The following is a 13770-nucleotide window of genomic DNA, read 5'->3' on the forward strand; positions in this document are numbered from 1 at the left end:
AAGTATTGCAATAAAATACTATACATAGGTGTTTGGTATGCCAGGTGTTGGCTTTATGGTTAGGGTGGTGGGCTTGGGATCCTAGTGTTCTGAGTTCAAATCCCCCTTACTGTTGAATCAATACCAGGTGGGGTTGACTGCCTGTCATCCTTCTGAGGTTGGCAAAATGAGTGCCAACTTGCTGGTATCCTGTGTCGGAGTGGTGATCTGTCCAGGATTGTGCCCAATATCCAAGGAGACTCCACAGGCAGCACCAATGCTCCGTATAGAGTGTGGTCCCAATGGATAGATGGAGTCTAGTCATCTTTTTTGCCTGTGCAGCACAAGTTTGGGAGTAACATCATAGTGATTGAGGGTTTGGCAGTGATGCTGATGCAGTGTCCTGTAGGTTCGAGCAGGAATTTGGAATTTGGTCAGCATGTCGAAAATAGCCCCCCTACTCTTTGTGAAGGACACCGTTAAGGGATCTTTAATGTCCAACAACTAATTCCGGCAGATATGATGCCCAGTTTAATGTCCATCCAAGAGGCGGCACACACATTGATTTATCACCCTGCCTGTGAAACACTGAGATGACAGTTTATAGCAGGGTTGAGATTCAAACCCAGGTTAGACGGCTTCGAGCGAGTGTGCGGACCTCTTGGCCATCCTGCTGTGGTTCATCAGCTCGAGGTCTTTCAACCTTCTGGAAAAAGCTAAAGAGAGTCTTCTGCACTGCTTCTTTTTTCAGCAAGCATTGCTTTGTAGCCACTGAAAACATTTTCCAATTCTTTCTTGAACTCGTAATTCACTTGTCCCATTGCTTTACCTATACTAATCCTCCCGTTATGTTCATCGTTCTTTTAATTTTATTAAAAAATACTATGATGTCATCGGTCAAGTGGTTCTGCAGCCATGTTGATTTGAAATAAAAACAATTTGTTTTGAAATCTTCTTCTCCAGAACGGCTGGACAGACTGAGGCAACACTTTACACATGTTCCCCACAATCCCCACAACAAGGTTGTACAAGTTTCTTAATTACTAATTGATCGGTCACATGGTTTGGTGGCCACATTGAATTTTACCCTAAAACCATCAAAAAAAAATATCTCCAGAACAGCTGTTCAAATCAAGGGGAAACTTCACAAACATATTCTCCAAGACTGGTGGATAAAAGTTTGTTAATGAATAGTTGCTGGGTCACATGGTTTGGCAGCCATTTTGGATTGAAGAACAATATTAAATAATGTTTTCTCTGGAACCGCTTGTCCTAGCAAAGCAAAAATTTGCAAGGATCATCTTACGTCATTGCTGCATAGATGGTTAAAATTATGATGTCACAAGTCACATGGTTTGGTGGCCATCTTGGACAGAAAAATGCACCTTATCCGATTAACACAAAAACCGGGCGTAGTGGCGTGCACCTGTAATCCGGCTACTCGGAAGCTTGGGTTGGATGATCGCTTGAGGACGGGAGCTCTGCACTGGGCCATGCTATGAGAGGGTGTAGGGCAGCCCGGAATCATGGCGAAACCCAATCCTTATCCCTGTGTCGTAAGAGGCGACCAGGGTTGCGCTCAGGAAGGGCATCTGGTGTAAAACCTATGCCAAATAAGTATGCGGATCATAACGGATGATCCGCTGTGGCGACCCCTAACGGGAGCAGCTGAAAGACGAACAACAACATCCGATTAACACAAAACTTCACTCGCTTGACCCCCGACCTAATTAGAGGGAGAATGTAAATTTATGATGTCATAGGTCATGCAGTTCATCAGCCATATTGGATTGCAAATTAAAAAAAAATTAAAATCGTCTTCTCCGAAATGGCTTAACAGATTGAGGCAAAACTTTACACACATGTTCCCCAAGACATGAGTGTACAATAAGATTAATGACTAATTGATAGGTCACATGGTTTGGTGGCCATATTGAATTTAACAAAAAACCTTCAAAAAACTTCGTTTCCAGAACGGCTAGACAGATCGAGGGGAAACTTCACACACATTTTCTCTAAGACTAGAAGATACAAGTTTGTTGATGAATAATTGATAGGTCACATGGTTTGGCAGCCATACTGAATTGAAGAAAAATATTAAATAATGTTTTCTCTGGAACCGTTTCATCAATTAAAGTAAAGCTTCACAATTCTGATCTAGTAGACATGTGGAATGCACATTTTAAATTTCAACCTGATCGGCCACATGCTCTGACAACTAGAATTATTAAATTGTTTAAATCAGAACTTTTGTTTTTGAATAAGGCTCACTTAGCTGCCTGCGCCTGGATGGGTTTGAGGGTAGAGGAGTATCAATTCAATTGATACCACTGGTGGCCCCAGGAAAATGTGTCACCTGCATACGTAATAAATAGATAGAATGTGGCCTGTTACCAGGTCCATAACTTGTCAATCCCGTGTCGCAGAGAGTTGTTTCTGACTCACGAGACTCAGCGGAGTCCCGGTTTCCACTCTATACCCATAGTGTCAACATTTATTACTTCGTTTTCAGGTTATTTAAAGAGCAGGTTTTGGGTCGCTGATGACTTTGCGTGATTCGAAGGTTGTAATCACATTAATAATTAATCATTGGGCAATTATTTTCTTACATTTGAAACTCAAAATATGCTAAAATTAACTTTCAAGTCAAAACTTTTGTCAGTGATCGAAAAACAGACCGGAATTTACCGAAGATGCTATGATGTCACGTTCTCTGAAAACTTCGGGAACATTCGGAAACAGCGTGTGAACAATGGCGAGATGTGAATCAGAGAGTGATTTCAGCGGCGATGAAGTTGAGTGTTTTCATTCCGATATTGCCGAGGACGAGTCGGAGGATGATGGGAATTTATACTATGGAGTTTCTGGCCCGAGCCATATTAATTTGACCCACTTGCAAGTGCCAGAAAACGGCCTATTTCGTGTACAAGTGGCAGGACTGACTACCCGGCAGTTCACACTGACAGACTCCACCAGACAGATTGGTTTGTAGATTTTCATTTTCTTGTTCGATGCAGAAAATAATGTAAAGTTTGATTTGTCTGTGACTTTATATAATAATTTTTAACCCTCTAGTCACTCAAGAGTCAGAAATAGAATGAATCAATAATGGCCCCAAACATATTATACACCGTAGCCTTGGCGTTGAAGTTTTTTTGACAGCTGAGCTTGACCCCAGCGAAAGTGAACAGTTAGAGCAAACCCCAACTTTCAAGAGACTGTTGTGGCATATAAATACCAAAACATGTTTAGCCTCGTTGGGAAATATTCTACCAAATTTAGAAAAAAAAAGTGGAAAATTGATCAATTTTTTACAATTGAAATGAAATAGCCCAATTTGCTGATGCTGTTAAAAAAATAATTTAATCAACAATAAGTTGATTTGTTGAAAAAAAATTTTATGCTTGTGTTTTTCAGAAAGTTTATTTATGTGTTTTCCATGTACTCTTTAAGAATACATTTCAAGCTTTTTCTCACTTAATCTCAACAATTGATTCTGTGACAGAGAAGTATCTGGAGAACTTGTCAACCAACAACTCATATTCACAGAGTGGTGATCAGATGTGTTTATGCCTTCGTAATCTTCGGCTGTGAAATGGTCACCACAAATGACAAGTCTATCCAAAGGGTCCTCTTTACCCGTTTTCTTTGGGGGAAAATTCGCCCATTTTGTTTGTACAAATCTTATCCACTGCTGGCGAATGTTTGATTCCTTTGGGAATCAGTGGGAGCGATTACCCGTTTTCCAGCCATTTTCGTAAAACATGACGACACGCGTACGAGGAATGATGTACAACTATCTAAATAACTTTGTTCTACAATAATTCAAAATAAAAAAGGATAATATAGACAGTTGCAAGCTCAAAAAAAGCGAAAAAACGGCCCGCTCAACTGGAGACTTCTTCAATGAGCGAGTGAGCATCTGCTTTGTTTTGGAGAACGTGACGTCACCATCCATATGGGCACGCGGATGTTTTTTTCAACAGCCTCGAGAAATAACAACTGCGGAGTTAAATTTCATTAATCTTCCCAATAGTTAGGCAACCACAATAGTTTGCATCAAACTATTTAATGCACATATCGATAAATTTTCAGAACATGTTTGGTGACCCGCAACCTGCTCTTTAAACACTAATTCAATTGATACCGACTATGTATTCAGGAAAAAGGGCTAACTGCGTTCATAATAAATAGATGGAACGTGGCCTGTTACGATGTCCAAAAGTTGTCAATCCAGTGTTATATCGAAGTGGGGTTGTATCAAAGCCGGATGTCTTCGTACCCGGTCATCATTGCCAGCAGTTATAAAGTGGCAGTTCTAATTATCTTTGTTACACTCAATGACGTTACACTTTGGGCACATTCCTTAATCTTTTCTTCACTCAATATAATTGTCCAAACAGTAGAAAAAGTTAAGTTTAATGCTTTGGCAATTTCACATTTTATTGTGTACACGATGGAGAAGGAGGGAGCATTGCTTAAGACGATTAAGACCTATAAGACCATTGCACAACAGCCTTGCTTAAATTCAATACATTTAGTTATAACAATTTCTGATTTCTTTAAATTTTGAGATTTCACTCCAGATTTTCCACTTATTTAGTCCACAAGCTCCGATCCTCAAATCCGAAGACAGATTTCAATCACATACTTTCATTAGTCTGTGATAGTCAATCATGGAAAATGTCATTATTTGACCAATTGGCTTCGTATGGATGCTACTGTGCATGTCATTCAAAGTTAATGAACAAAGCAAATATAGATCATGCTTGGAAATGCAAAGCAAGAGTTGAAAAGACCCTTCCCATGTCCTTTCTCTCAAGACTGTGCAGGTTAAGAGTTCAATCCTCAGCCAGGCTATAAACTATCAGATTGGTGCTGCACAGGCAGGGCATTGCAACACAAAATATGTCACCCTTAGGATGTATGTTTGACTGAAAACCCAGCTGTTAGCATGATTTTGTGGATGCTGAAGATTCTACAATGTTAAATATCTTTTGTGAAGAGTATGTGAGTTATCGCTGGCACCTGAGCAAATTCAAAATCCTGTCCTGACTACTACTGGGAAGGCAAAGGCAAACTATCCATTGTAATTGTTGGCATGGTGCTGCTTTGGTGGAACTTAACTTGTCTTTGAGCAAGAACTATAGTGTATCTTGCCATGCTGTTTCAGTGTTGAGGTCGAGCATCTTTGTCTTTGTGTTCTTGTCTGGTCAATCTCCTGGGAGTGGCATCGTCATGCCATGAATGTGGGACATATTGTGTGAACCAACTCCAAGGAATTCAGAATTATTTGTTTAAATCCACATTTCTGAGGCATCTGAGAAAAGCTGGGGAACCAGAGATCCTGCATAAACTTTCCAGGCATCAGTTCGAGGCAAATGAGAGTGGAGCACGATGCAAAATAGGGCATCCTCAAGGCTTCTGGGCTCCTACCAAAATGTTTCACAGTGGGTCTCTGCAAAGGAGAGGAAGCAAGTGAGCTCACTATAGAATTATATGAATGTTAGTAGAGGTGCCTTGTGTGTGGAGTAGACAGATAGCGGAGCAAGATTAGTCGTGGAAGCCTGTGGTTGGTTTTGAAAATGGTGCAGTCTTGGTGTTTGCAGTGAATGCATTTTATGAGCTCTAAAATCCACTGAAGCTGTCTTGCACTAGGCTTGCGCTCTTTGCTCGCCAAAGCTTCTGCCTGCGGGGAATGGTAGACATGCTTCTTTGAGATTGCTCGTGTATGGCGTGCAGTGCTGCTGGGTACACACTCATAATAGTCCTTCCTCTTCTATGGGAACCAGAGGTGCATTGTGCACATTAGGGCTGGTATGCTGCCAGGTTACTGAGAGACTCAGCTACTCGGTCTTCATTGACCCATCGAATGCACTCATGTGGACTTCATCCAAACTGCAAACCAGAATATCCAAACATCCCTCTCTCCTTCACGCACGCACGCACGCACGCACGCACGCACAAGCAATATGCATCAGTAAACATTCCTGTCCATGATGATGGTTCCATGAAATAAACTTGAAGAAAATGGTAAAAATAGCTGCCTCCCTTTTTCCATACTTCTTTGTGTATCTGCGTGTGCCCTCGTGTGTGTTGTCGTGAAGCGGAGAACTTAAGTGAAACGTTCTGCAACATCATGATTATTGTACAGGCGACATAATTGTAAACATGTTTTGTTTTGTTGTTTTCAAACAACCCATAAGGTGAAATGAATAATGCCTTGAGTTCATCACCGTACACCAGCATTTCACTTTTGTGCTCAAAGCTTTATGCTGTTCATGTAAAGATGTGAAGATGATCGAGGATTCTTCAGCCTTCTGACTGTTTTCCCTGTGTCCTTTGGATAAATGTATTGATTGGATCCAGATTCATATAAGACCGCTCTTGTAGTCTTGTGCATTCAGAATTTAAATGCATCGTTGCTGTGCATGAAATTTGCACATTTTGCTGAGCACGTCAGCTTGAATTTTGTTGCCTTTTCATTAACTGAGACATAGATTTAGGAGAGCAATAAATATGGGATTTCCAGCTTACATACAACTGCCTTGACCATTTTCCTTTGACTCGTGCAAGTCCCGCATGTAAAGGCTGATCATCTTGGCCATGTTAAACCGCTCCTTATTCTGGCAATCGAAGTATAGTAGTTGAGGATGCGTAACCATTCAGCCATTCCGTCCAACTACACCGCAACAGGTCTTCATCCATCAGACCTCTCAGGAGCGACTGAAAGCCTCTAGGCTCATGACGACGCATAAAACTGTTGTTTAAGATCGATTGCTCTTAAACTTAAGTGATTCCACACAACTGCGAAACTCCGTGAGTTACTAATGATTGTAATGTGTCCAAGTCGCTCTCGTTATCGTATTCCAAGTGAAGTCAAATCACTTTGGGGTTTCTTTATTTTATTTTTATTTTCATTTCTGAATCGAATTCGTAATGAAATTCCTTTTTCTCATCTTCATGCATTGAAAGACTGTGAACTTTCAAGAGGAAATGAATGAACGAACCAAAAATGTATAATTCTCCCTGACATTTTCTTTACAGAAATACATCGGAGTATGTTACGCACTGGAGGGACATCCAACAATTACCGGCAGGACACCTTCTCGAGCAACAGTGGCAATGCAGACAACTTAAGTTCCCCAGACATGAACAAAAAACAGCTGGATAAATCCATTGTCGAGTTAAATGATCTCAATCGTACTGTGAGTGAAGCATCATCCACCAGAACTAGGTTGGAATCCCAGCAATCCCGTGCGCGGAGTACTGTGTCTGAAACAAATCTGCTGGCAAAGAAGCGTATAATTAGAATGTTGGCCACAATAGTGGTGACCTATTTTCTATGTTGGACACCACTTTACTCTGTTAATGTGTGGCGAGTCTTTGACAGGCGTTCTGCACATTGTGCCCTCTCTGGTACTCCCATTTTGTTGATCAAGCTCCTCTGCTACACATCATCTGCTGTCAATCCCATAATTTACTGCTTCATGAACAGGCGATTCCGCAACGCTTGCTTTGTCACATTGCGATGCTGCCCTGTCGTGGGCAATCGTTCTGGTGGTATTGGTGGTGGTGGTGGTGGTGGTGGAACAATGATAAGTGGAAGGGGAAGCCGGATGACAAGGACCCTTGTTGAGGATGAAATTCCCGGTGCAATGGGTTCATTAGCATCGCGAAACAACTACACGAGCCTCACTACCGTCAGCTAGGGAAAAAATAAGCGGAATTAATTACATTGCTCCTGATATGTAGCTGATTTACACTCTCAACCAATTCAATTATTTAACATAATACCAATTAGAATTCTGCCACACTGTTTGCAATCCATCATTATCCCAAAAGTATTTAAACGCAAGAGCACTCGTACAATGTGAACATATCAAGCTCATAAGTTTCAAACCTATAATAAGTTTCAATTTACAAATCCCCAATTACAATTCTTCGATGCCAAATTTCAATCGATGCACCAATACACGATTGTTATAATAAACTCCTATTCTTGAATTTATAATTCTCAAAAAAACACGAATGCATGAGTCTCCTTCCTCACTTCCATAATCTGCCTCCATCAATCCTCTTTACTCTCTACCTTTATTGGCCATCTTTATTACCTCCACCACCGAAGGTGAAGGAGGTTATGTTTTCACCCCCTTTCTGTCTGTTTGTCTGTGTACAGGATGTCTCAAAAAGTTGTGCACGGATTATGATGAAATTTTGTGGACACGTTGGGTGTGTGACAAGGACGAATTGATTCGATTTTGGTCAAGATCCAAAGATCTAGATACGATAATTATTAGATTCTCAAAGTGATTCTTTACCATCGGGAGATAGAGCCAAAAACGACATATAGCATGATATTTCAAAAATGTATCGGGCCCGATATGTTCTGGTGGATCAGGCATTACGTGGCGGAGGTGTGCGCTCTACCGAGTGCCCTTGTAGTTATGATACAAGTTTCTTGCATCCAAAAATAAGGTGACTGGTGCTATTTCGGTTGTGGAGAACCTGCACTTGTCTATTTGACTCAGTCGTGTCATTTTGTTTAAGTTGTATTTGTGGTGTCCTTGATGTAGCACACATATATGATTACTCATTCTCCATGCCAATATGTCAACCTCTGGGTTAATCAACTGCTAACACCCCCCCCCTCCCCAATTGGCATGTGATTTTAAAAAACAAAGATGAAATCCCTTTAATCACGCTTTCTGTTATGTAGCAGAAGAAAAGACCATTCACGCTTACACACTTTCATCGCTTTCATACCAGGAGGAGTATACCGTATCACAATGTTTTTAACAAATATGGGTGATTGCAAATATGAATCATTCCGCTGGGTGAATTGAGTAAAAGCCATGACACCGATGTCAAGTCATCCGGGCGAAGATTACTCGTATTAGCCAAGGGTCTCTATTCTGTACCGTTTCGATTCCGGGTGGTACATTTTCGATTTGCACTTGTTCTTTGAAATATTTTGCAAGATAAGTTAGGGATTGCCTTTCTGGTTTGCCTGATCCATGCTCTAGCACTAGTTGATTCGATAATCTGTTGATGTTTTTACATAATATTAAAAGTGGCCAATCCAGCCGTAGTTCTGTGCAACTGATTGAGCTCGATGAATTCCATGCCTCCTCGTCATCTCAACAGGTACATTATCGGGATGCATTGGTTCTTGTAGGACGTTTTGTGGATGGCTGGCCGGTGTACTATAACAAAATTGTCTTGGAACACTGGCGGTGCAATTGCTAGTTTATAGTAATTTTCTTTTTTCCTCGGGATGACATGCGTTTGCAGGATCTCTCATTCTGTGTACTTGCAAAACCCCACCTGATTGTTATTGCCCAGGTATCTTGCTGTGTCCGTGTTGTTAACGATGTAACTGCCAAAGGATGGTGCCACTAAAACATTCATCACCTTTGAACTTCCCTTCCTTCTCACCCATTCTTATGTCTATCGATAAAGAAAGTATTACCTGTCATTATATCTGACGCACTTTCCAGATATTTATCTTCACATTTTTCTTTACCGTCTTCACAACATATCGCATCTCACCAGTTACCAGTACGAATGAAATTTCCATGCTATCATAAGTGTGTGTGTGTGTGTGTGTGTGTGTGTGTGTGTGTGTGTTTGTTTGTTTGTGTGTGTGTGTTTGTGTGTGCGCGTGCTCCCTTTGTCACACACCTGTATTCATAAACTTGTGCAACGTTTTCTTTGAATAAAGAGAGAAAACGTTTACAGCAGTTTAATGAAATTAAAGTATCTTTTCAAATCCTTCACAGGTTTGTCATGACTATGCAGTAGACGGTGGGTGTAGCTTCAGATGGACGTTGTTGTAGCTTTGGATGCATGGGTGGCTTCGAATGCTAGTGGTGATGCATACCATACTCTTTACAGAGGGCTTTGTGCTACCAAAGCAGGTTATTGGCTTGGGTTAGGCTGGATGCTTTGCCAATGCCTTCTCAACCATCAGTCGGGGAAGGAATTTGGCCGGGGATGCAGTGATAGCTTGCATACTCTTCACGAAGGACACTGCGAGATACTTATAAAGTCCACCAAATAATGCTGGCAGCTGGGATGCCCAGTTTAACATACAGCCCTGCCTGCGGAACACCAGAACGACAGTTTATAGCTGGGTGGAGATTCGAACCCAAGCTAGACATCTCAGACGTGAATGGGCATTTCAGGTCTGAGTACCGCGCCGGATAACCAACCGGAGCATCTGTGGAATGTTATGTTGCTAAATTGAGGGCATCGTTGGGCAAAGCCTGAAAGGCCCACGTATTGTTCTACAGATATGGTCCGCTGCGATTAATGTTCCCTCAAGTTTGGGAAGACAGCCCTGGTTTTTGGTTGGCTTATGGATGATGAAAGAGAAGAATGGATTGAGTAGGTGCTACGAGTATTGAATAACCTCCCCGGCAATGCATCGATTTTGGCAATGTTAAGTTTACCTTTCCCCACTGCCACGACTCACAATGCTTTGCTTTGGGAGAATGCAGGTGAGTTGGGGGATTGGTATTGGTGATGGGCAAGAGTAACCATGAGGGCCAGAATATATTTCAACAAGTGGAAATTAAAAAAAAAAAAAATACAATGTTTTCTGTTGAAAATGTCAATTTTGTTTTGTTTTGTGCAGTAGAGGCCGTCGCAACAAATTTACAAAGAAGCAGTTGATGATCACCTTGATTGCATTGGTGTCATGAGCAGCGGAGGCAGTTGTAGCACAAGGCAATCGTCAGGCAGAGGATGAAGCAATACCAGAAGAAAATATTACAAGATCAGTGTAGCATTATGGTTAATTATTTCACTCCACAAAGCATACCAGTTTGGCCTCACCATGTCACCCAAAGTGCCAGGGGAATGGTCAAGCTGTAAGTCCCTCACCAGTAGCATCCTCCCACTTCATCACATGGAATCACCAAAGCAACGAATCAAGACATTGTATTGCCTTGCAGAAACAACACACCAAGGAGCCAATTCGGTCAACGCTCGAGGGCACAACCAAACTGAGTTGTACGACTCGTGAAAAGGACTTTGCACTAACCATGCTAAGCAGAATGGCTTGGCTATTATCCTCGTCAATGGTGTTGTTGTTTTCCTCAAAATATTGCCAGTCGCTCAGAATACAGAACCTCCTTTCTGGGTGAAAATTTTCAATTCTCCCTCCGGTGGTCATCGTGACACCAATTAGGACAGGTGTTATTGAACAAATTCTCAGTATGTCTTCATCGCCAAAATATGCCATGCATCAGCAGCAAAAAGATAGGAGAGCAAATAGCAGCTTTTGCCGGTGACTTATATTTGTCAAATGCTCATACACCAAATGAAACAAACAAGCAAAACATCGATGACCACGTGGCCTGCATGATGTCCAAATCTATTGTGCATCTTGCTGGAACTGATGCCAGCACTCATCAAATTAAATACGGTATCCACAACAACATTAGTGTAATCCAACGCGTGAATTAATTGGGCACGCAACCTGGTCGTACTGTCGTAGGTGTGACTTGACTTCAATTTTGGCTTGCCCCCTCCATCTGTTTCCAAACAGGATGGTTTTACGATCACCAACCACAGCTATGAACATGTCATGATGTTTGTTGTATGGGCACTTGATTTCCAGGCAACCTGTACCACAACAATCGCAGTTAATCGGTGTATCTGTTGCTGCTCTCAGAAATTGATAGATGGGCTCAAATGCAAGGCCAGAGAGTTCATAATGCTGAAATTTGCATGCCCTTCCACTATTGTTTGGCTATTCTTTTTATTTTTGGTATCCCTTGTCGAGGCTCGTATGAGAGCTAACACACAACGCACAGCAAGGGGGGGGCATGAGACAAGAGGGGCGGGAGTGGGAAGGACAAAACAGTGGGGAACAGGGACATGAGGAGATCTGTGGAAGGGAGAGGGATGGGGTGGGGAACATGGGGTATACAAGATGGACATTACAGGGACTTTCAGGAAAGAAAGCAGGGAATTTGAAGGAGGTGGGTTATCGGGGGTAGAAAACATCGAGGATTTGGATGGGGGATGATAAGAGGTGGCGGTGGACAGCTGTTTTGAAGGCCTGGAGGGAAGAGTGGGAATGAATAGAGTGAGGGAGTTTATTCCAAAGGTGGGAAAAAAGAGGAATGAAAGAGTGAAGGTGAGCAGTGATTCGTGATTTTGTTCGTTTTACCAGAAGGGGGTTGTTGGTTGTTGGGGACCTTGAGCGCCCTGTGGAAATGTGGTGGGGACAAATCCAGGCACAGCGGGGGGGGGGGGGAGACCGGAGAGGAGACGGTACAAGACAGAAGGCATTGAGGACCTCCATCCATTGTTGGGAGAGCAGAAGCAGCATATCCAGGGGAGAGTGACCTCGTCTGAAACCAAATTGATGATCGGAAATTGGGCCATTGTAGAAGAGGAAGGATTTCATGTCTGAAGTGATGATGGATTCCATAACCTTGCTGATGATTGGGAGAAGGCTGATTGGTCTGTAGTTGTAGGGATCTGTTTTGGCACCTTTTTTATGCAGGGCAGTGATGTTTACTGATTTTTAAGCAGATGGCAGATGACCTTGAGCAAATGAGGTGAGCAAGAGAAAAAGAGCAGGCTTTGAGGACACGTGGGCTGATGCCGTGTGGACCGGTTGCAGAATCTGAGTCGAGGTTTGACAGCAAGCTCTCCACCTTGTCAGGAGAAAAGGACACAGAGTCCACGGACAGTTGGGTGTGACTGGGTAAGGTGGGTAGAGAAAGTGATGGGTTTCGAACACAAGATTTAGCTGCAAACACCGAGTTTAGGCATTCAGCCTTTTCACGTGCAGTATCAGCAGTGCGGCCATTTGAGGTAAGCGAGGGGATGGAGGGGGAACAAACACCAGAAACAGATTTGATGAGACACCACCAGGATTTTGAGGAGGGAGAGAGGTTTGAGAGTTCAGACTTGAGATGAGAAAGATGTTGTTTTATGGCTCTCCTGAGGGTAGATACACACTTGTTCCGAGTTTTATGGAAGGAACTGAGATTACCCTCAGTTGGGTTTGCTTTCCATGAGGCAAAGGCAAGTTGTTTCAGGACAATTGCCTCTCCACAAGCTTCAGTGAACCATCGGCGGGAGGAAGGGTAGGACAACTAAAGACGAGAGGGGATAAATCTGTGCATGAGGAAGGGAAAGTCTCTTTGAGAGAATTCCCAGGATGAGTTGATATTGGTCCCAAGCTAGCTTTTCATGGCTGCATCCGCATGCTGTGACTGCACTGGTAAATGTTACCACTTCTGGGTAACACATTCCCTTTTTTACTGAGCAAGCGCAAATCAGAGCAAAGCAATTGCTACTGTCTGTGTGTCAGTCTATGATGGAGGGACTACTTCATTTCAGTTGAATTATATTGTCGCGGATTCGCGCCCGCCGGCGTGCTGACGGCCACGTAACTCGAATCGCGGCACGTCGCCCACCGGACGGACAATCCAGTCGTGACCCTCTCGGACTAACGCCGGGAACCAGTCACGGGTGGACCTTTCGGTCTCACCGCGATCGAGCCAATCGGCCCCCGCGTGGGATAGGGTTGCTCGCCAAATTCGACCTACCTAAGTACCCACACGGAGGGTAGACCGGGCGATCGCACCTCGCCGCAGGTCGACTTCGGACACGGGCCACTTAAGCGACCCGTTCCGTACTATCGGGATAACCGAGCGGTGTTATCGTCGGCCTCGACGGTTCGATTAATTATCGGGCGTATTCAGCCCACTACCAACCCTTTACGTGAAGCAAGATGAGGATTCAATGAAAGAAATGACGAAGCGA

The 13770-nt window shown here is 42.9% G+C and overlaps 1 protein-coding gene across 1 annotated transcript in view; it reads left to right on the forward strand.

The window, feature by feature from the left end:
- The window catches only part of LOC147024792 (cholecystokinin receptor type A-like), a 102933-nt gene extending 93175 nt beyond the window's left edge, over positions 1–9758 (forward strand). The window contains exon 6 of the mRNA XM_085887050.1: positions 7027–9758. Coding sequence (XP_085743176.1) covers positions 7027–7691 — 665 coding nt within the window. The 3' untranslated portion in view covers positions 7692–9758. The remainder of the gene's footprint in view (positions 1–7026) is intronic.
- Positions 9759–13770: the final 4012 nt, after the last annotated feature.

Source organism: Eptatretus burgeri, chromosome 6, assembly GCF_056783735.1.
Source record: "Eptatretus burgeri isolate ZD-2024b chromosome 6, Ebu_testis_v1, whole genome shotgun sequence".
Classification (NCBI taxonomy): domain Eukaryota; kingdom Metazoa; phylum Chordata; class Myxini; order Myxiniformes; family Myxinidae; genus Eptatretus; species Eptatretus burgeri.